Source organism: Myxocyprinus asiaticus, chromosome 35, assembly GCF_019703515.2.
Source record: "Myxocyprinus asiaticus isolate MX2 ecotype Aquarium Trade chromosome 35, UBuf_Myxa_2, whole genome shotgun sequence".
Lineage (NCBI taxonomy): Eukaryota > Metazoa > Chordata > Actinopteri > Cypriniformes > Catostomidae > Myxocyprinus > Myxocyprinus asiaticus.
In genome coordinates, this window is record NC_059378.1 from 767,501 (window position 1) to 791,893 (window position 24,393).

A 24,393-nucleotide genomic window follows, 5' to 3' on the forward strand; every position below is an offset into this window, starting at 1 on the left:
ATATTACATTACATTATATTACATTATATTATATTACATTACATTACATTACCTTATATTATATTATATTATATTACATTATATTACATTATATTATATTACATTACATTACATTATATTATATTATATTATATTACATTATATTACATTATATTATATTATATTACATTATATTACATTATATTACATTACATTACATTATATTACATTACATTATATTACATTATATTATATTACATTACATTACATTACCTTATATTATATTACATTGATATTACATTATATTACATTATATTATATTACATTACATTACATTACCTTATATTATATTACATTGATATTACATTATATTACATTATATTATATTACATTATATTACATTATATTATATTATATTATATTATATTACATTATATTACATTATATTATATTATATTACATTATATTACATTATATTATATTACATTACATTACATTACCTTATATTATATTATATTATATTACATTATATTACATTATATTATATTACATTACATTACATTACCTTATATTACATTATATTATATTACATTATATTACATTATATTACATTACATTACATTATATTACATTACATTATATTACATTATATTATATTATATTACATTACATTACATAACCTTATATTATATTACATTATATTACATTATATTACATTATATTATATTACATTACATTACATTACCTTATATTATATTATATTATATTACATTATATTACATTATATTATATTATATTACATTATATTACATTACATTACATTACATTATATTATATTACATTATATTACATTATATTATATTACATTACATTACATTACCTTATATTATATTATATTACATTATATTATATTATATTACATTATATTATATTATATTATATTACATTATATTACATTATATTACATTATATTATATTATATTACATTATATTACATTACATTACATTACATTACCTTATATTATATTATATTATATTACATTATATTACATTATATTATATTATATTACATTATATTACATTACATTACATTACATTACATTATATTATATTACATTATATTACATTATATTATATTACATTACATTACATTACCTTATATTATATTATATTACATTATATTATATTATATTATATTATATTATATTATATTACATTATATTACATTATATTATATTATATTACATTATATTACATTACCTTATATTATATTATATTACATTACATTACATTACCTTATATTATATTATATTACATTATATTACATTATATTATATTATATTATATTACATTATATTACATTATATTATATTATATTACATTACATTACATTACCTTATATTATATTATATTATATTACATTATATTACATTATATTATATTATATTACATTATATTACATTATATTACATTACATTACATTATATTACATTACATTACATTACATTATATTATATTACATTATATTATATTACATTATATTACATTATATTATATTACATTACATTACATTACCTTATATTATATTATATTATATTACATTATATTATATTATATTATATTATATTACATTATATTACATTATATTATATTATATTACATTATATTACATTATATTACATTATATTATATTATATTACATTATATTACATTACATTACATTACATTACCTTATATTATATTATATTATATTACATTATATTACATTATATTATATTATATTACATTATATTACATTACATTACATTACATTACATTATATTATATTACATTATATTACATTATATTATATTACATTACATTACATTACCTTATATTATATTATATTACATTATATTATATTATATTATATTATATTATATTATATTACATTATATTACATTATATTATATTATATTACATTATATTACATTACCTTATATTATATTATATTACATTACATTACATTACCTTATATTATATTATATTACATTATATTACATTATATTATATTATATTATATTACATTATATTACATTATATTATATTATATTACATTACATTACATTACCTTATATTATATTATATTATATTACATTATATTACATTATATTATATTATATTACATTATATTACATTATATTACATTACATTACATTATATTACATTACATTACATTACATTACATTATATTATATTACATTATATTATATTACATTATATTACATTATATTATATTACATTACATTACATTACCTTATATTATATTATATTATATTACATTATATTATATTATATTGTATTATATTACATTATATTACATTATATTATATTATATTACATTATATTACATTACCTTATATTATATTATATTACATTACATTACATTACCTTATATTATATTATATTACATTATATTACATTATATTATATTATATTATATTACATTATATTACATTATATTATATTATATTACATTACATTACATTACCTTATATTATATTATATTATATTACATTACATTACCTTATATTATATTATATTATATTACATTATATTACATTATATTACATTATATTACATTACATTACATTACATTACATTATTACATTACATTACATTACATTATATTACATTACATTATATTACATTACATTACATTACATTATATTACATTATATTACATTATATTATATTACATTATATTACATTATATTATATTACATTACATTACATTACCTTATATTATATTATATTATATTACATTATATTACATTATATTATATTATATTACATTATATTACATTATATTATATTATATTACATTATATTACATTACATTACATTACATTACATTATATTATATTACATTACATTATATTACATTATATTATATTACATTACATTACATTACCTTATATTATATTACATTACATTACATTACATTACATTATATTATATTACATTACATTATATTACATTATATTATATTACATTACATTACATTACCTTATATTATATTACATTACATTACATTACATTATATTATATTACATTACATTATATTACATTATATTACATTACATTACATTACATTACCTTATATTATATTACATTACATTACATTACATTATATTATATTACATTACATTATATTACATTATATTACATTATATTACATTACATTACATTACATTACATTATATTATATTACATTACATTATATTACATTATATTACATTACATTACCTTATATTACATTACATTACCTTATATTATATTACATTACATTACATTACATTATATTATATTACATTACATCATATTACATTATATTACATTACATTACCTTATATTATATTATATTACATTACATTATATTACATTATATTATATTACATTACATTACATTACATTATATTACATTATATTACATTACATTACATTACATTACATTATATTATATTACATTACATTACATTACATTACATTACCTTATATTATATTATATTACATTACATTATATTACATTATATTATATTATATTACATTACATTACATTATATTATATTATATTACATTACATTACATTACATTACATTACATTACCTTATATTATATTATATTACATTACATTATATTACATTATATTATATTACATTACATTACATTACATTATATTACATTACATTACATTACATTACATTACATTACATTATATTATATTATATTACATTACATTACATTACATTATATTATATTACATTACCTTATATTACATTACATTACATTTCATTACATTACATTATATTACATTACCTTATATTACATTACCTTATATTACATTACATTATATTACATTATATTATATTACATTACATTATATTACATTATCTTATATTACATTACATTACATTTCATTACATTACATTATATTACATTATCTTATATTATATTACATTACATTACATTATATTACATTATATTACATTATCTTATATTATATTACATTACATTACATTACATTACATTATATTATATTATATTACATTACATTACATTACATTATATTATATTATATTACATTACATTACATTATCTTATATTATATTACATTACATTATATTACATTATATTACATTATCTTATATTACATTACATTACATTATATTATATTATATTACATTACATTACATTACATTATATTACATTACCTTATATTATATTACATTATATTACATTATATTACATTACCTTATATTATATTACATTATATTACATTACATTATATTACATTATATTACATTAAATTATATTACATTATATTACATTAAATTATATTATATTACATTAAATTATATTATATTACATTATATGATATTACATTATATTATATTACATTATATTACATTACATTATATTACATTATATTACATTAAATTATATTATATTACATTATATTATATTACATTATATTACATTAAATTATATGATATTACATTATATTACATTATATTATATTACATTATATTACATTATATTATATTACATTATATTACATTACATTACATTACATTATATTATATTACATTATATGATATTACATTATATTACATTACCTTATATTATATTACATTATATTACATTATATTACATTAAATTATATTATATTACATTATATTACATTATATTATATTATATTACATTACATTACATTATATTACATTATATATATATATATATATATATATATATATATATATATATATATATATATATATATATATATATTAGTCTTCAGAATATTAGAGAAATGTGAATTCAATTTTTATTTGCAAAATAATATAAATATATATATATATATATATATATATATATATATATATATATATATAAAGTTTATATTTCTAGCTCATAAAACTACATGTACATTTGGTTTTGTATTTTAAAATACATTTTGTAAAATCTTTTTATTTTCTCTCAAATTATCCATAGACCCCCTTACACGCTCAGGGGATTTCCAGCCACTGCTTAAAACCCCCTTTAATTATACTGCTTTACCTTTACTGTCAAATCCAGTTCATCCATGAAAAATTAAATAAATAAATAAAATTGTAGTTTAGTTAAGAACTTCATACAAAGACTCAATTTATAACTAAATACAAAAATAATTTCAAGCATTTAAGCATAAGAATTTGATTCAAAACCTTTTAAGATCTTGAGAAACATGCATTCAGTTAAGTGTGTCCAGACTTTTGACTTGTATTTCAGAGATCTCACGGGGCCAACGAGTATTTCTTGGAGAAAGATCCTACCACAGGAATCTGCAACTTCTTTTACGACAGCGCTCCGAGTGGCAGCTACGGAACAATGACTTATCTTTCCAAGGCTGTGGTCATGTATGTTCAAGACTTCCTGCCAAGCACCAGCTGTCTAATGCAGTAACAACTTTAGATCCCAGAGAATCGGTGACCTTCATGACTGATCTATGGCCAGTTTCATTTAACCTAACATGGGAAAAAAATCAGTTGACCTCTCTAGTTCAGTAGCAGAAGACAAGCATCAACAGGGAAATCACTGAAATAGACAGGAAATAGACCACTGTACTCTTCTGTGTTTGATATAGATCGTTCTAATTTAAGTATTGTGAATGTAGATGACTCTAGAAGATTAAGTATGTAATTAATTTTCAAATTATTTATGTGATTTTAATAAATTAACTTTATTGGTTCACAATCTAATTATTTAATTTATAATTTTATGCACATTCAAATGCATTTTATTTTATTTTAATTCAATATATTTTATGACGATATACAGTAACGGCAGCAAAACATATACCTGAAAGAACAAAATATTGCTTGGGATGTACAGTAGCTAACAGTTCACTAATGTTGTTGTTTTTAAAGTTCTCTGAATCCCTAAAGTTTTGTTTTTTTCTTAACATCTTGTACCTTGTTGTTACATTCTAAAGTGTATTGGTAATGTATTATTTAGCAAGTACTTATTATTCAGTGCAACATACAGTACAAATCTTTCTGGCTCTGAGAATAATGTGGAAAATGTATTTATTCTTTGCATGGAAACATGGAGCATTCTAACTCATGGTAAAGTCAAGCATGGATATTATATTTAAAGAATACCAGCCTGTGATGTTGATGCAAATGTGCTGGAAAACCTTTTGCAGTTAACCTGACAAACCATATTTGATTAATTGATGGTTGAGAGAAAACATGTGGGTAATGACATATTTTAGAAGTATGTTAGTTCATTTAAGGAGCACTTAAAAGTGCTGTAAGCTATTTTAGCTATTCTAGAATTTCCACAAGATGAGCCATTGAATTAGCCACGCCCCTTTTTTCCAAAACCTCGCCCTGTAAAGATACCAAATGAGTTTTATTGAGACACGAGCAGAAACGTTTGTCAAAAACAACAGCAGCAAAATAGCGCCCTCAACTGACAACTGTTATGAACAACATGGCATAAAAATGTCATTAAGCCTCAAATAATTTGCTGCTACTACAATACTATGAGAACACGCAAAATGATTGACAGGTTGAAAGCGTCAGAGACCGCAGACACATTTTTGTTTCAGGGAGTGTGACAGATATATTATAGAAATTTTTCATAGAAAGGGATGCCAAAAAAAAAAAAAAGAAAAGAAAGAAATATATATATATATATTGGCATACCTTTCTATGAAAAAAAAAAATCGCTTACAGCACCTTTAATGAAGACTCAAGAGAAAATCAGATTAATTAAATAATTTCATTAATGAATTTGTGTTAGTATTATGTTGCAGTCTACAAAATTTGAAGAGCAAAACATTTGAACTTTCAAGCTGTTTCCTCCATATTTACATTTCACTGTTTATTCCCATTATGTTCACAAAGAATTAGTACTTTAGAAGGGAAGTATTGTATTTTAACATTCATTAAGCATTTCTATTGACACAGACAAATAAAAAAATAATCGAATTAATCAAAATGTTTCACGGCAGGTGTTGTGTATTCTTGCAATTATGTCGTTGTAAGGGGGTTAGAGGGAAAGGAGGAGGTGAGAACCGGTTTGAGAATATAAATAATAGTTTAATAATAAACTTAAACAAAAACACACAAACATAAACACATGCAGGGCAGCTGCCTGTAATTCTGTCTCTCCCGAAATGTCGTCCCCGGCCACCTCTATCCCTCGCGCGCCCCATCAGGCTGATTGGGGACCGGGCGTGCGTCATTCCAGCCCGGCCCCGCCCTCCTCGGTTCTACACTCCTCCCAGCGTTGCTTCAGGCACATCCCCCCTTCCTCTCCGGGGGGGGGGGGGCGTGCCTTGCACCACGACTGCCGGCGGGTCATCCCTGCCTTCCTCGACCTGGGAGGAGACAGGAGGGGAAAAAACAGCAACAAAAACAACAAAATAGGCAAGGGAAAGGCCAACACGGAGCGACAGAGAGAGGAGAGAGAAAAAGAAACTCACTCACCGGTTCTCTGATGCACCGTCGTGTGGTCCTCGATCACACCTCCACCCTCTCAGGCGGACGGCAGCCGCACCTCCCCGGGCGGACCGGAGTCAGACCTCCGACTCCCAGCGGACAGAACGCCCCTCCGCGTTCCCGGCGACCCGTGGGGACACTCCTCCACCCCTGGCAGCGGCCCTACCGCTCCAGGCAGTCGGGGAGTCGCTTCCCTCCTCCCCTCGCGGACGGCAGTCTTCTCTCGCCCCCCCTTCGCATTTCTGCGGGACAGCAGGGCACTCCTCCGCCCCTGGCAGCGGCTCTATCGCTCCAGGCGGTCGGGGAGTCCAGTCCACTCGCCTCGCGGACAGCGGCCGTTCCCCGGGTCTGGGTGGTCGGGCTACTCCATCCCCCGGCGGATGACAGTGGTGCTCCCCTGTGTGGACGGCAGTGTCAAGGACTCTGTGACAGGCATTCCTCCTCCTTCCCGGGTTTCGGCACCAGTGTAAGGGGGTTAGAGGGAAAGGAGGAGGCGAGAACCGGTTTGAGAATGTAAATAATAGTTTAATAATAAACTTAAACAAAAACACACAAACACAAACACAAACATAAACATATGCAGGGCAGCTGCCTGTAATTCTCTCTCTCCCGAACTGTCGTCCACGGCCGCCTTTATCCTTCGCGCCCCCATAAGGCTGATTGGGGACCGGGCGTGCGTCATTCCAGCCCGGCCCCGCCCTCCTCGGCTCTGCAGTCGTCATTAATGAAGAGGTGGCCATTATTTAGTAGTTACAAGGTTTTCAGAATGCAGGGCAAATGCATTAGAAATATAAAAATAGAATATAAACATAGTATTTTTTGCCTTGTTGGTCGATTTAGACAAGTACACAGAAAAAAAGGTATGAATTTTTTTATTTTGATGACATGGTAATCATGTATTAATATTAAATTATTAAATTATTAGCATTTGTCCTTTTTTTGGAGCTTGGCAGACGTGGTCACTTTGAACTGTAGTTGTTTGGAACAGAGCTGCATGAAGATTCTTCAAAAGTATTATTATATATTATTTCCAGACGCCAGTGCAGCTCCTATCTACATGAATGGGGAAACATCGAAATCTCAAAACGGTCGGCCAAGATTACAATCAAAGAACATATTTTAAAGCAGTAGTAAAATTTGACAACACTAGTATTATAAAATATGTTTCTTTACCTCTAAAAACGCAATTTGCGCATGCGCGTTCTCGAGTTGATTGACAGGCGAAATCTGTATCTAAAAGGTGATTGGCTCATTTAGCTGTAAGGCGGGACTTTCTTTCTACACCCTTTGACCGTTGGGCGTTCCAATATCCCATTAATTTTAATAGAAGTGGCTCATCTCTGCTAAATAATCTTTGGTTCCACTTAAAATATAATAGAATAAAGATTAGAAAGGACATGGACTTTAAACAGATATTCTTTAAACCAGTGTCAGCAACACAAGAATTGTAGTAGTGTATGTTAACAGCTTTTTTATTTATTTATGTTCTATTGCGTGTATGCTTGTTACGACAATAAGTCACCGTTTGCGGATACGGTGATACAAAAGAATGGGGAGAGCCGTAAACTGACAACTACCTGTCGCAAAATCCGTGTCTTCTCTTATAAAACAGCAATTTTATCATAGTAAGCTCCACGGATAGTTCATTCCAAAAGTATTGTTTAGTGTAAAACATGTTGATGATTAATGGACATGTAGTCAATTCATTAAGTGATGAGCTGTTTCCTCGCAAAATCAGTTTATTCAGCACACTGATTCATCTCCTCCATAGACATCCATTCAAAAAGAACGAGCTCTTGTCTCCTCGCAAGTGCAATTGATGCTAACCTTGTAGGCTCTTCCTTCAGACAGGCTCTGGCGGAATCTTTTATTGATTTTGGCGCCCTCTTGAGTTGAACATCAGCTTCCGGTTGGTGACAGGTCGCGCGGGAGAACGTGTTTCTGAGGTAAATTAAGTGCGTTTTCGGTTCGAATCGATCCACATCAAACTCGGTTTAAAGGCGATGGACGTGTCAAAAGAAACGGACTACAGACATTTCGAGAGAAAGTAAGAAATCGACCTTCAATTTTGCATTAAACGGGGTACATAGGCTTATGGTTCACGAGAGTATCAAGTAAACAAAAAAGACAAGTGGTTTACTAAGTGTGTTGGTTAGAACAGCGGTATGATATTTGTGAGGTGATTAAATGCTCAAACATGAAAATAATCATGTTTATTAAGTTATTCGGGGCATTGGGATTTTCATTATGGGATGAAGACCGTCTCAGTTTATGTAGTGAACTGTCTACTTGAGCTGTGTCCGAAATCGCCCACTATCCACTATATCGTGCACTGTTTCGCCCCTAGCCACTATATCGTGCACTGTTTCGCCCCTAGCCACTATATCGTGCACTGTTTCGCCCCTTTCCACTATGTCGTGCACTGTTTCGCCCACTATCCACTATATCGTGCACTGTTTCGCCCCTAGCAACTATATCGTGCACTGTTTCGCCCCTGTCCACAATACAGTGCTCTATTTAGCCCTTATCTACTATATGGTGCACTATTTCGCCTCTGTCCACTATATGATGCACTATTTAGCCCCTATCCACTATACGGTGCACTATTTAGCCCTTATCTACTATACGGTGCACTATTTCGCCCCTGTCCACTATATGGTGCACTATTTAGCCCTTATCTACTATATGGTGCACTATTTAGCCCCTGTCCACTATACGGTGCACTATTTAGCCCCTGTCCACTATACGGTGCACTATTTAGCCCCTGTCCACTATACGGTGCACTATTTAGCCCCTGTCCACTATACGGTGCACTATTTAGCCCCTGTCCACTATACGGTGCACTATTTAGCCCCTGTCCACTATATGGTGCACTATTTAGCCCTTATCTACTATACGGTGCACTATTTCGCCCCTGTCCACTATACGGTGCACTATTTAGCCCCTGTCCACCATACGGTGCACTATTTAGCCCCTGTCCACTATACGGTGCACTATTTAGCCCCTGTCCACTATATCGTGCACTATTTCGCCCCATCCACTATATCGTGCACTATTTCGCCACTATCCACTATACGGTGCACTATTTCGCCCCTATCCACTATACGGTGCACTATTTCGCCCCTATAAACTATACGGTGCACTATTTCGCCCCTGTCTACTATACGGTGCACTATTTCGCCCCTGTCCACTATACGGTGCACTATTTCGCCCCTGTCCACTATACGGTGCACTGTTTAGCCCCTGTCCACTATACGGTGCACTGTTTAGCCCCTGTCCACTATACGGTGCACTGTTTAGCCCCTGTCCACTATACGGTGCACTGTTTAGCCCCTGTCCACTATACGGTGCACTGTTTAGCCCCTGTCCACTATACGGTGCACTGTTTAGCCCCTGTCCACTATACGCTGCACTGTTTAGCCCCTGTCCACTATACGGTGCACTGTTTAGCCCCTGTCCACTATACGGTGCACTGTTTAGCCCCTGTCCACTATACGGTGCACTGTTTAGCCCCTGTCCACTATACGCTGCACTGTTTAGCCCCTGTCCACTATACGGTGCACTGTTTAGCCCCTGTCCACTATACGGTGCACTATTTAGCCACTATATCATGCACTATTTCGCCCCCGTCCACTATATCGTGCACTATTTCGCCCCCATCCACTATATCGTGCACTATTTCGCCCCCATCCACTATATCGTGCACTATTTTGCCCCTATCCACTGTACAGTGCACTATTTCGCCCCTTATTTTGCCCCCATCCACTACATTGTGCACTATTCCACCCCATCCACTACATCGTGCACTATTCGCCCCCTATCCACTATATAGTTCACTATTCGCCCCCTATCCACTATATAGTGCACTATTCGCCCCCTATCCACTATATAGTGCACTATTCGCCCCCTATCCACTACATAGTGCACTATTTTGGGTGTCGGCCATTGTGTAGTAGTGTCCGAATTCATTCGCTACATCTCGTTCCCTACATTTGTTCACTCATTCTTACCCACAATGCAATCTGATTTAGATTACTTTTTGAAAAGCATTACTTGATTAAAATAATAAAATATAGATAGGCAAAACATAGAGATTCATTTTAAAATGTACTCTTTATTTATATTTATACAGAATTTTGCCATTAAGCTGAAGAATTCTTTACTTACTAAATAATTCACTGAGGTGATTTTATTTTAACTCAAGAGACTGCACACATAATAATCTGGTCGGATGAGGGCGCGATGCACCCAGAAACGCTACCCAGCTTGTATTGGAGTTTAAATATATTAAAGTATAACAAATGAATACAATAATATACATTTGATAAAATGTGCTTACTCTTTATATCAACATGTATCTAAAACATGACAAACAGAATGAAGATTTATTGTATTAATATATTATTTAATAAGAATAACAAGTAAGGTTAAAGTATTTTAAAGTTCATACGTGACATTGTTTCTGCTCTGACGCTCGGTGTAAACGTCAGCATCCGAATTCACTCACTCATTTCGTTCACTCACTGCTGAGATATAGTGCGCTAACTGCCATTCACTATATAGGAAATTGTGAACGATTTCGGACACGGCTCCTGTCAACACTGGACACGTTGCGTCAAAAGCAAATAGATCCCATTATAATCAATCACACTGGAAGCGGACAGTAAACAGATGTTACGTTCCATTTTACGCTGCAGATTATCGGTTTAGAACGTTCGCTTCAACGCGTCCAGCGTAGACTAACTCAAGCCGTCGCGTCGCATCAGTGGACGCGTCCGATGTAGATGTAAGATTGTCACTAAGCTTTGAGACACACCGTGTGAGTTTATTTTAATGACAGAATATAGTCATGTAAATCAGGGCTTTTCAAACGTTTTGATGCCAAGGGTCCCAAATTATGACAATCACCATGCGAGGGACCCCTTCCTAAAATATATAAAGGCCACTATATATTTTTGTGTATAAAGACTAGAGAAAAATTAAGTTTTATATTATAAAGACAATTTAATTTAGTAGCTTTTATATTGTTATTGTATTAGAGCCAAAATAAATGATCAAAATATGATCTGCACCGATATATATCGCCTATCCTTTTATTATCTGTAGAGATTCACCGTATTTATCAGTCATTTTAAAACCATTGATAGAAACCGCTTGTGTAAACCATTGGTTTAAATACTAATGGTTTATTTATAATTAATTATGTACATTTATTTAGTTTCATTGCATTTTTATGTATTAGAAGTAAATACCAACCAAAATAAATGGAATTTGAAAAAGCATGTCGAATGTAATAATTCATAATATAAATTTGTAATATCATAATATGTAAAGTGTGAGATTTATTGTTTAGAACAGCAAAAAAAACCCCGGAATTGCAGAAATGTTTTAGAAGTGCGATGTAACCTTTTTTTCACCACATAAATCATGTTATTCTTTAAAACATATATTTAATTGGTATTTATCTTTCAGTGTAGCTCTGTTCCCAATGCGCTCTAAGTCCTCGTGGTGGCGTGGTGACTCGCCTCAATCCGGGTGGCGGAGGACGAATCTCAGTTGCCTCCACGTCTGAGACCGTCAATTCGCGCATCTTATCACGTGACTTGTTGAGCGCGTTACCGTGGAGACATAGCTCGTGTGGAGGCTTCATGCCATCCACTGCGGCATCCACGCTCAACTCACCACACGCCCCACTGAGAGCGAACCACATTATAGCGACCACGAGGAGGTTACCCCATGTGACTCTACCCTCCCTAGCAACCGGGCCAATTTGGTTGCTTAGGAGACCTGGCTGGAGTCACTCAGCACACCCTGGATTTGAACTCGTGACTCCAGGTGTGATAGCCAGTGTCAATACTCACTGAGATACCCAGACTCCCTCGTTTTATTTATTTATTTATTTATTTATTTTACATTTATGAACACATTTTATTTATCTGAAATTTTCTTGAGACCCCCTCGCGGCCCCCTGGGAGTCCCCGGACCCCAGTTTGAAATCCCCTGATTTTAATGGTTCACGTAATTGAACAAGCTTTAGGTGACAAGTTATTCAGAAAACACATATGTACACATATTAAAAAACTTCAATTTCTAGGCATCACACATTAGTTTCCAGGTTAGTTAATGACTTCTTTCCACATGTGATTGTGTGTTAGTCACAGATGACTGTTTTTTCAGGGAATGCTTCCACTACCTCACTAACGTTCCTCAAAGCCAAGAGTCAGGACGCTGCAGTGAGGTAGAAATAATCACTTTAATAAGTCAGGAACTGTTGCCTAGAAGAGGTCATTTCTTATGTGTAATTGCACATGATGTTTGTGTTTTTCTGTGTGGTCTAAACAATGTAAATGTTTGTTCATGACAGGTGAATATCTTGGTTGTCAGTGAGGTCACCACCAAATCTGTCTCTATGAAACTGCGACGAGCCTCAGTGCAGAGAGGTCGATGTCAACAGCGAGACGATGTGAAGTTCTTCAGAGCAGGAGAGAGCAGAAGGGTTCCAAAGCGAGGAACCCTTGAGACGAACGCTGCTTCCACCTGCTCTGAGATCAGCGCTGTGCTGTTGAATGACACTGGCTCTAGCCAGTCAGATGACGAGTGTATCGACCTCACTGTTGTCGACAGTAGAAAAGCAGACCATGGGCCTTTGATTTGCGATCTGACAAAACGACCGTTGAAGAAGAGAAGAGAAGGTGAGAGGCAGCCTTCAGAGTTTATTGAATGTAAAGAAAACTCGGATGTGACGGTTCAGAAGATCTCCCTGGCTCCAGGCGCGATGGCTGAAGACACTCTTGGGAAACTCAGATTGGTGTCTAACACCTCTAGAAGCCCTGCTGCTTCTCGTGGAGGAAGCGTTGATGAATGTGGTTCTGCATTGGATAATTCCAATACTGATTGGTTTGTGGAGTCCGGTCCCAGCTCTCCCCACATCGCTGTTAATACTGTAAAGTTCTGCAGAGAATGCGAGAGTCTTTTCGCCAGGATGAGAAGACAGCCGCCACCTAAAACGAAAAGCCGTGACAAGAGTGATTATCTTGAACAGCCTGTCTAGAGAAATGAGATAATTCTCTCATCATTTACTCATCCTTGTGTTGTCTCAAACTCGTACGACTTACTTCTGCAGAACACAAATTAAGATATTTTGATGGAGATATGATGCGTTTATATCCATACAATACAAGTCAATGGGATCCATAAAGGACATAAAGGCATCATCAAAGTAATCCATATGACTCCAGTGGTTTAATCCATGTCTTCTGAAGCCATATGATCAGTTTTGACCAAAATATAACTCCTTTTTCACTATAAATCTTGACATCTGCAGTCTCCTTGGTGCGATCGTTAATTGAAGCTTGATTACACTTCCTCACGCTTGACGCACAGCGCTGTACGTGCTTCAGAAGATGTGTCCTTTTTGGAGCATGAAAGTGTTTAGACCACATTTACTAGTATTGTATGGATATAAACGCCTCATAACTCCATCAAAATATCTTCAATTGACCCTTTGCTAAGCTCCACCCCCTTGTTTACGGTCGCTCGCTCCGACAAGCTCTGCAGAACTCCCCATAGGAATTAATGGGAGATTGCCGTGAACAGTGCAGTTTTTGGCAAAATATTCTCATGAACGGAATGGATGATATTATTACTTGGGCTGGAATGAAGAGTGACATAGTAAGAAATATTTATCTGGTGTTTTTTGAAACAGAAATTGTTACATAGTAATTTGATTGAAAACTGTGCAGACTGTGGATCAGAATGGAGGCAAACGATTATTACGGTCACTTGAAAAGAGAAAAGTGCCATTTAATAGTGATTACAAACCTCATAACATTAGTGTAAGTTAAAAGAACTGCTTATAACGTGGTGCGGTTACTCACCTCAATCTGGGTGGCGGAGGACAAGTCTCAGTTGTCTCCGCTTGTGAGACCATCAATCCGTGCATCTTATCACGTGACTCGTTGTGCATGACACCGCAGAGACTCACAGCATGTGGAGACTCATGCTACACTCCACGATCCACACACAACTTACCACACGCCCCATTGAGAGCGAGAACCACAAATCGCGACCACGAGGTGGTTACCCCATGTGACTCTACCCTCCCTAGCAATCGGGCCAATTTGGTTGCTTAGGAGACCTAGCTGGAGTCACTCAGCACACCCTGGATTCAAACTCGCGACTCCAGAGGTGGTAGTCACATAACTCTTTATTTTCTATCACCTTTACTAAGACCCGAATTAACACCTTAAAGAATTAATGTTAAGTTATTAGCTTTAATTTACCTTGGAGCAAATGTAGGGTGTCCTCGCTGATGTCATACATGTTCAAATGGTAATGAGGAATGACACACTTTAATCCATAGCATGCTTTTCTCAATATTTATGTAAAGATTTAAAATAAAAAACATGGCATGTATCTTTTCTAGGTACCTTGTGTCTCTATTACAAGTGACCCAGCAACAATGTTTTTTTTAATTTTTTGGATAATTTCAATAAAATCCCGCTTAAAACTGCTCAAACATACATTACTCCCATAGGCTCTCATTGTAAAAGGCAAGCGCTTGTCAGAGAAATGGCAGCGGGGCAACAGTTGCTAAGACAGTATTGGTCAGAAATGCATTTAAGGCAGGGCCTAGCGAAGGGTCAATTGTGTTCTGCAGAAGAAAGTAAGTAATCATTTACTCACCCTGATGTCGTCTCTACTGCTGTCACGGTTATGAAATTTGGATGACGATTAATTGTCTGTTTTAGGGCTTTCACGATTAACTGTCATATAAGGTGCATGTGTGATTCACACACCTTAAGAAGTCATTTTTACATATTTAACTTAAAATATATAAAACATAATAACATAGGGATGCATGATTTCCTTTTAAGGCTTTAAAAAGTATAAATGACATGAAAAAATATGTTTAAATATCAAAATATTTCTAAATACTTAATGTGTGTCTCTTTTTGGTCAACTTTAGTTTTGGTCAATTTTACATTTACACTGTTGTTTTTGGAACTCATATATTTTATATTATATTTTTCCATAAAAAAATAAATGTTTTATATATTATATTATATTTAGTACTGTCAGTCAATACATTTTTAATCACAATGAATCGCATAATTTTTTGAAGTTAATCGCAGATTTTGAAAGTGCTGAAATTTGACACTATGACACTGTCACTACTTCTTTTCCTGTCAAAATGCATTTATCCATTTTAGGAAAGAACTCTAAACAAAATGTAACAATATAATGCTTTATTAAAATTTTTCAACGGTATAAAGATAGAAATGCACTAAAATATCACCAATCCAAGAACATTAAACATTTCCCGAAGTCTAAGTGGGAGTTTGACTAATTGAAACTGGTTGCCTATTCATTGCAATGGGCATTAAATCTCTTAAACTCTCATACTCCACAATATTAATCTGCCGGTAAACTTTGACTATCCATTTTCCTACAGCAATCGTGAAGCTGCATTCATGATTCGCGTCAGAGCGTCAACATCGTTTTGAACTCCACATGAAAAACGCTTGCAGACAAAAACGTCTCATTCTGCGTTTTGGTGATAGTTAAGACTTGGCGTGCTTCTGTGGCAATTAAAAAAAGTCATACGAGTTTGAGACAGCATAAGGGTGAGTAAATGATGAGACAATTTTCATTTTTGGGCGAACTCCTTTAATAAAAGTTTTATTATGCATTTCAGTCTGTGTTCACGTCAGTTTTCTAGTATTGTGATCTTATGTATTGGTCATTTGCACAGTATAATTCATTCTTCACATAAAGCATCTTGTAATCTGCCTGTGTACATTTACAGTGTTGCGTAAAATGCTCTTCTTTTTGTATTAGATCCGACATCTTTATCTTGTGATCAGTGGGTTCTTCTCAAGAAGTGGCACCCTCAGAAACATCGTCATAAGGAGAGGGGGTATGTTCTGCTATAAAAAGAAAATGATTGGTATTAATATCACGTGGTAAGAGACATAAATTAGAGTTTTGTGTTTATCAGAGACAACCAAACTTGGTGGTTTTCACAGAACAATTTGTACTTGAACACACTCAAGATGTTTAACATCTATAAGATTCAACTAGTTGGAACTACATGACTAATTATGATGCTAAGACGCACAGTGTTTGTCAATGTTGAATTGTGTTAATGTTGACCTTCAGAATACTGTGGAGAAGCCTGTCTCAGATCAGGAAGCTGGCGTCACAATGCTCAGATTCAGTAGCAACAAACAGAACTCCGGCAGTCTGTTCAAGACCTCATGTGTTTCAGCAGAGGTGAGTCCATGTGGCATTTACTTATTATTATGAAATGAGAATCAGCTTCATGCCTACTCGGAGTTGCAAGACTGGCACAAATCCAAACAACAACCTGTCAAGTTGTATTTCACTGTTAGTACCAGCAGGTGGTAGCTTAGTGTTTTTAAAGGATGGTTCAGTACAACTTCGTTGCTATGATTAATAATATGGAGGATGAGGGTGTAAGAGATTTAATGTGCAGTGCAATGAATACTCAAACTATGAGGAATAGTTCTTTCAAGTGGTCAACCTTTTCAGATTTCAGCATTTTCAAAATCTGAGATGAATTTCAAATTATTTGAAAAATCATGCAATTAATGGTAATTTAAATATTTAAATCAACTGGCAGCAGTAATGTATGTATGTTAAATTAGTATATAAATATATATATATTACACATACATATACAGTGGCAAGAAAAAGTAAGTGAACCCTTTGGAATTAGCTGGTGTTCTGCATTAATTGGACATAAAATGTGATCTCATCTTCATCAAAGTCACAAGTATAGACAAACACAGTGTTCTTAAGCTGACAACACACAAACAATTATAATCTCTCATGTCTTTGTTGAACACATCCCATTAAACATTAACAGTGCTGTGGAAAAAGTAAGTGAACCCTTGGATTTAATAACTGGTCGATCCTCCTTTGGCAGCAATAACCTCAACCAAGCGTTTCCGATAGCTGCAGATTAGACCTGCACAACGTTCAGAAGGAATTCTGGACCATTCTTCCTTACAGAACTGCTTCAGCTCAGACATATTCTTAGGATGTCTGGCGTGAACGGCTCTCTTGAGGTCATTCCACAGCATCTCTATTGGGTTAAGGTCTGGGCTCTGACTGAGACACTCCAAAAGGTGGATTTTCTTTTTTTGAAGCCATTCTGTAGTGGGTTTACTTTGATGTTTAGAGTCATTGTCCTGCTGCATCACCCAACTTCTACTGTTCCTCCCAAACAATTCAGTCTTAGTTTCATCAGTCAACAAAACATTTTCCCAGTAGTGTTGCGGAGTGTCAAGATGGTCTTTGGTCAACTTCAGGCATGCAACAATGTTTTTGTTGGAAAGCAGCAGCTTCCTTCATGGTGTCTTGCCATGGACACTAGTGATGTGCAGAACGACTAATTTCACCGACATTTAAAATAAAATTTTGGAGTCAACTAGTCTAAAAAGAAAGAAACCCCCAGAAAACAGTCAAAAAAAAAAAACATGTACTTTTTAAGCGACCCATTTAAAATACTTCCAACAGACAAATCTGACGCTAAATTCTGCTGAAAAAGGGGCATTTATCTGCGATGTGCCTGACTTGCATTATCATCATTGTAGGATACTTAAATATAGAACATGACATGCATGTAATGAATACAGGCATAATTATTGGAAACAATTGAGTGAATAGTGCAGGACCAATAGAGCAACCCTAATAGTCTGTTCTAAATGGAAATCACCAAGTAAAAGTAATTTAACAAATGAAAACAGTCAGAACATTGTTGAAAATAATTCACAGGTAAGCCAAATCTACAAGAGAGAAAATAAAATGCGCTGAAAAGTTGTGCGTATTTCACAACTTTCATAAGCCTATGATTTAATATGACAGCTGTTTGGTTAAGAATGTTAACCAATAACAGTTACGATGTAAAAAAACTAGGATTGAAAAATACAGGCCTGTGAGAAATGTACAATAAACCTAATGTATTGTTCTAAACATGACGTGCACACAGAATAAAAGGGATTAACCATAGATGCAGTTGATCCCATTGCTTTCTTGAGCAGCAGGGTAAAAATTATTTGCATACCTAGCCTAAAATAGTCATTTTCTAGGCTACTTACTCAAAAGCATACATTTTTGATGCACAAAATTCACATGTCAACATGGTCCGGTGAAAGACGGGACCTGACTCACCTGAGGTGATTATTCTGCACTTGAAAAAGCCCGCTTGATGGAAAAATAACTTTTAAGAACGGACCGATTTAAAGACTCAAATGTGAAAACATCCATAGTGACTTGCAAGCCAACGGTTTGGAAATCCGTTGCCGCACCACCACCAAAGTGGTTTCCATAGCTACTTTGCTGGTTTTGCAAGAGGACGTTTTTCTGCATGCGCCGCCAGTGAGAGAGGGAAGAAGCATGCACACAGTGAAATAAAACTTTGTATACATCTGCCCCAGATATCCTATAAATATTGACCGGTGTCGACTAGCAATATCAGAACCGCTCTTGCACATCCCTAATGGACACCATACCTGTTTAATGTTTTCTGTATAGTAGACTCATGAACAGAGATGTTAACCAGTTCCAATGATACCTTCAAGTCTTTATCTGTCACTTTAGGGTTCGTTTTTACCTCATTGAGCATTCTGCGGTGTTCCCATTGAGTCATCTTGACTGGACGGCCACTTCTAGTGAGAGTACCCACAGTATTAAATCTCCATTTATAGACAATTTGTCTAGATGTGGACAGATGAATATCTAAACTCTTTCAGATAACTTTGTCCATGTCAGCAGATGCTTCTCAAACTCAAAATGTTTGAGTGCCTTTTATAAGTCAAAGTTGCTCTAACCCACACCTCCAATCTCGTTTCATTAATTGGATGCCGGGTTTGCCAACTCCTGACTCAAATTAGCTTTTGTTGACGTCTTTAGCTTAGGGGTTCACATACTTTTTCCAACCTATACTGTGAATGTTTAATGGGATGTGTTGAATAAAGACATGAGAGATTATAATTGTTTGTGTGTTGTTAGCTTAAGCACATTGTGTTTGTCTATACGTGTGACTTTGATGAAGATGAGATCACATTTTATGACCAATTAATGCAGAAAACCAGCTAATTCCAAAGGGTTCACATACTTTTTCTTGCCACTGTATATATCTCCATAACTTTCTTTGGTACAGTGTACTTTAGCATTCGTCTAGTTACTACAGTATGTAATTTGGATAAAAAACATTTGTCAAAAGGCAAGTAACTAAAAATGAACTTTTTAATGTGAACTCAACATAATGATATTCAATGGAAAACCCTCCAAAGTAAGGATAAATGTGTGTGTATGTTTGTGTGCTTGTGTTTAGGAATTTGCGTCGTTGCAAGTATTTGACCTCGATTGAGAAAGATTCATCCTTGAGCAAAACAAAGTCACAACATCGAAAGAGACCACGATATGTGGCCTGGCCGCCCATTGGTGGGCAAAAACGAAGGAAAAGGAAGACTTCCATGAACAACACATTATCCCAGGACCTTTCTCCACCCAAACATGGCATCAGTGTGGCACACGAAGACAAACTACTCCTACATGATGACATTTCAAGTTTAAATGCAGATGCCAAGCTGAACTACAACAAACAGAAAGAGAACGATGTCCGCGGCAAGTTGGACATGCATGAAGTGTCTGGTGCCATGGAGGGAACGCGGCGGGCACTGAAGTTTGATGACACGTTAGAAGCTGATGCCGTGGAAACTGCTGAACAGAAGCAGGGCCCTGGGCAACAGATTGGTGAAAGCCAGAATGGTTCCCGGACCAAGGACTTGAATAGGCTGCAGGAAGAGTTTTCTGAAGAGTCTGATGGTTTCAGGACACCGACAGATCTGTTCAGCGTGAAGCCGATGATTACAAGAGCGAGCCAAAAGAGAGAGTTGGCCTCTGCTGATGCCAAGACTACTGTACAGAGGCCAAACTTCAGATCCATGTTAGCCACACTGGTGAAGAATCAGAACCAGATTATTAAAGAATCCTGCCAATAGGTCTTCTGAAGCCTACAAGTGATTGTTAGTCATTTTATTTAAGTAAAGAGACTTGTTTTCTTTCTATCTGTTAATTGTTTAAATGAAGAGATCTGTTCTCTGAAACATTTTCAGCATGTTTTCTGCTAATATTTATTTTACTGTGCCTTTATTTGTGTTCTGCAATTGCATTTGCATCAGAAAATAAATCTTGCATTGACAGATCAGTTTGTGTATGCTGAGTACTTGACGTTGGCATGAACTGCAGTTGCGGAAATAACCACAGAGCGGCACTGATTCCAAACAACCTTAAAAATCTGCACTGGCACACAGGACACATTACTTGCACCATTTACTTTTTGTACATTTCTCTTAGACCACCTCACATACCAGTCCAGTAGCCTAAATTAAAGCGAAAATTATGGGAACTTCTTGATAGCTGATATATAGGGTTGAGATAATATTAAAATGATAGTATTTATACTCAGATAGATATCTTAATGTGTGGCATATGCACTAAACCAACCAAAATGCTTCTGAAAAACACTTTGACCCTCAAAATATAAACTTTGCCATAAGGCAGGTCTCCAACTCTGGTGTTTAATGAACCAATCAAAGTGCTTCGTAATACTGAGTTAACACTTACACTCAAAAAAAAAAAAAATATTAGCCAATTTTTAACCCTCCTGTTGCGTTAGAGGTCAGGAGAGGTCGATAATAATTTTAAACACCACATAGTTTTTAGTACGGGAACCAAATTTGGGACTTTGTCAAGATCAAAATGCACATAATTCAGATTGTTTAATAAAATTGTTTAAGAGATATGACCATTTAAAAAATCTTTTGCATTTGCGGGTCAATTTTGACCCGGGCATTAATTGAGGCTTTACACATTATATTATGCAGATTTCTTTGTACATCTATTAATTCAATTTATTCTTATAAACACTTCACTTACAATTAGCCTCTTTCTCATACTCTCTCACCGGGACTGCACACACACACACACACACACACACACACACACATTCCTGTAGAAAACAGATATAATAAACTAAATGAAAGGTATTACTGTATAAAGGGGGTGTGACAAGAGCAAGTGTTCATGCACACATTAATCTAAATAGAGCTTGAAAGAGGAAATTATCCACACCAGTTTACAGCTTATACTCACACATCAACATTCATCAGTTCACACCAGTAAATGGAAAAGAGGGGCCTGAGTAGCTCAGTGAGTAAAGACGCTGACTATCACACCTGGAGTAACGAGTTCAAATCCAGGGCGTGCTGAATGACTCCAGCCAGGTCTCCTTAGCAACCAAATTGGCCCGGTTGCTAGGGAGGGTAGAGTCACATGGGGTAACCTCCTCATGGTCGCCATAATGTGGTTCCCGCTCTCAGTGGGGCGTGTGGTGAGTTGTGCGTGGATGCCGCGGAGAATAGCGTGAAGCCTCCACACGCGCTACGTCTCCGCGGTAACACGCTCAACAAGCCACGTGATAAGATGCGCAGATTGACGGTCTCGGACGCGGAGGAAACTGAGATTCGTCCTCTGCCACCCAGATTGAGGCGAGTCACTACGCCACCACAAGGACTTGAAGCACATTGGGAATTGGGCATTCCAAATTGTGGAGAAAAAAACATAGTAAAGAAGTTTTAATGTTGTAAACTTGAGTTGTACAGTTGTTTTGATGAAGTTACGTTGGTTTCATAACCTTTGACCACCAAGTTGTATTGAGCAGTTATGAGTGACAGGAAACTCATTCAAATTACTAATAATTCTCACATTAAATGTTAATATAAATTGTACATTATGATATTTTTAGATAAAATTTCACATAAATGTTGATAAAAAAAGATGTCTTCACATGTATCACACTGGTTTTGCTGTAGTTAATGTATATTTTGAAATGTCAATGAATTTCTACATTTAATATTTTTTTTAAATGGCATATTAATTAATAACTTTTATATTGGTCAGTTAACATGCCAAAAATATCAATCTATTTACATGTATGAACAGTTAAGAATTTATTCATGATTTAAAATATAGTTTTAGAAGAAAGCCATTGGGTTATGAATCATTTATGGGTCATTGACAAATAAGGTTGACTGAGGTGATAGAAATTAGACATATTTAAAAAACAGTTTGTAGAGATGTAATTTTTCTTTTATTTATTTTTATCCCCTTTTCTCCCCAATTTGGAATTCCCAATGCGCTCTAAGTCCTCGTGGTGGCGTAGTGACTCGCCTCAGTCTGGGTGGCGGAGGACGAATCTCAGTTGCCTCCGCGTCTGAGACCGTCAATCCGCGCATCTTATCACGTGACTTGTTGAGCACGTTACCACAGAAACGTAGTGCGTGTGGAGGCTTCACGCTATTCTCCGCGGCATCCATGCACAACTCACCACACACCCCATCGAGAGTGAGAACCTCATTATCGTGACCACGAGGAGGTTACCCCATGTGACTCTACCCTCCCTAGCAACCGGGCCAATTTGGTTGTCACTCAGCACGCCCTGGATTCAAACTCATGACTCCAGGTGTGATAGCCAGCATCAATACTCGCTGAGATACCCAGACCCCCAGATGTAATGTTTGAGTTAATGTTGTTTTTACAAATTGTTCGAAAATCATTTATTGCATTTTGTTCAAAAAATGTATTCAATGATTTTAAAAATGTCATGTGGCACAACTTCTTCATTAATTTAAAAAAAGTTTTTAAACATGTTTCAAGGTGAAAATGTTTTACATTTTTTATAATTTTTAAGAATATGAATTTTTCTCATGGTTGCCCCAAATGATCCAAATGTGCGTTTTCATTAAAATGTCAAAATATTGATATTTAATGATATGACAAAATAATGATTTGT

The 24,393-nt window shown here is 33.9% G+C and overlaps 2 protein-coding genes across 5 annotated transcripts in view; both read left to right on the plus strand.

The window, feature by feature from the left end:
- The window catches only part of phka2 (phosphorylase kinase, alpha 2 (liver)), a 44,513-nt gene extending 37,508 nt beyond the window's left edge, over positions 1-7,005 (plus strand). For both annotated transcript variants that reach the window (XM_051672191.1, XM_051672190.1), the window contains exon 31: positions 5,290-7,005. In XM_051672191.1, the coding sequence (XP_051528151.1) occupies positions 5,290-5,463 (174 nt within the window). In that variant the 3' untranslated portion in view covers positions 5,464-7,005. The remainder of the gene's footprint in view (positions 1-5,289) is intronic.
- A 2,401-nt stretch (positions 7,006-9,406) lies between these two features.
- si:ch211-227n13.3 (uncharacterized) lies at positions 9,407-21,740 on the plus strand. 3 transcript variants are annotated; one of them, XM_051672216.1, is made up of 6 exons: positions 9,415-9,555; positions 13,686-13,746; positions 13,873-14,533; positions 17,349-17,427; positions 17,670-17,783; positions 20,872-21,740. In XM_051672216.1, exons 1-6 carry the CDS (start codon positions 9,512-9,514, stop codon positions 21,539-21,541), a joined length of 1,629 nt encoding a protein of 542 aa, XP_051528176.1. In that variant the 5' UTR covers positions 9,415-9,511; the 3' UTR covers positions 21,542-21,740. The 3 variants fall into 3 exon arrangements, with proteins under 3 accessions (XP_051528177.1, XP_051528176.1, XP_051528178.1); XM_051672218.1 differs by having other exon boundaries at positions 13,873-14,200; XM_051672217.1 differs by lacking the exon at positions 13,686-13,746 and having other exon boundaries at positions 9,407-9,555.
- The last annotated feature ends 2,653 nt before the right edge of the window (positions 21,741-24,393 follow it).

Excerpts from the sequence above, each read along its gene's own strand:
- si:ch211-227n13.3 (XM_051672216.1), top strand. The coding sequence starts at position 9,512 with ATGGACGTGTCAAAAGAAACGGACTACAGACATTTCGAGAGAAA. Across the intron at positions 13,747-13,872 it reads AGTCAGGACGCTGCAGTGAG|GTGAATATCTTGGTTGTCAG; the intron begins GTAGAAATAATC and ends TGTTCATGACAG. Across the intron at positions 17,784-20,871 it reads CCTCATGTGTTTCAGCAGAG|GAATTTGCGTCGTTGCAAGT; the intron begins GTGAGTCCATGT and ends GCTTGTGTTTAG.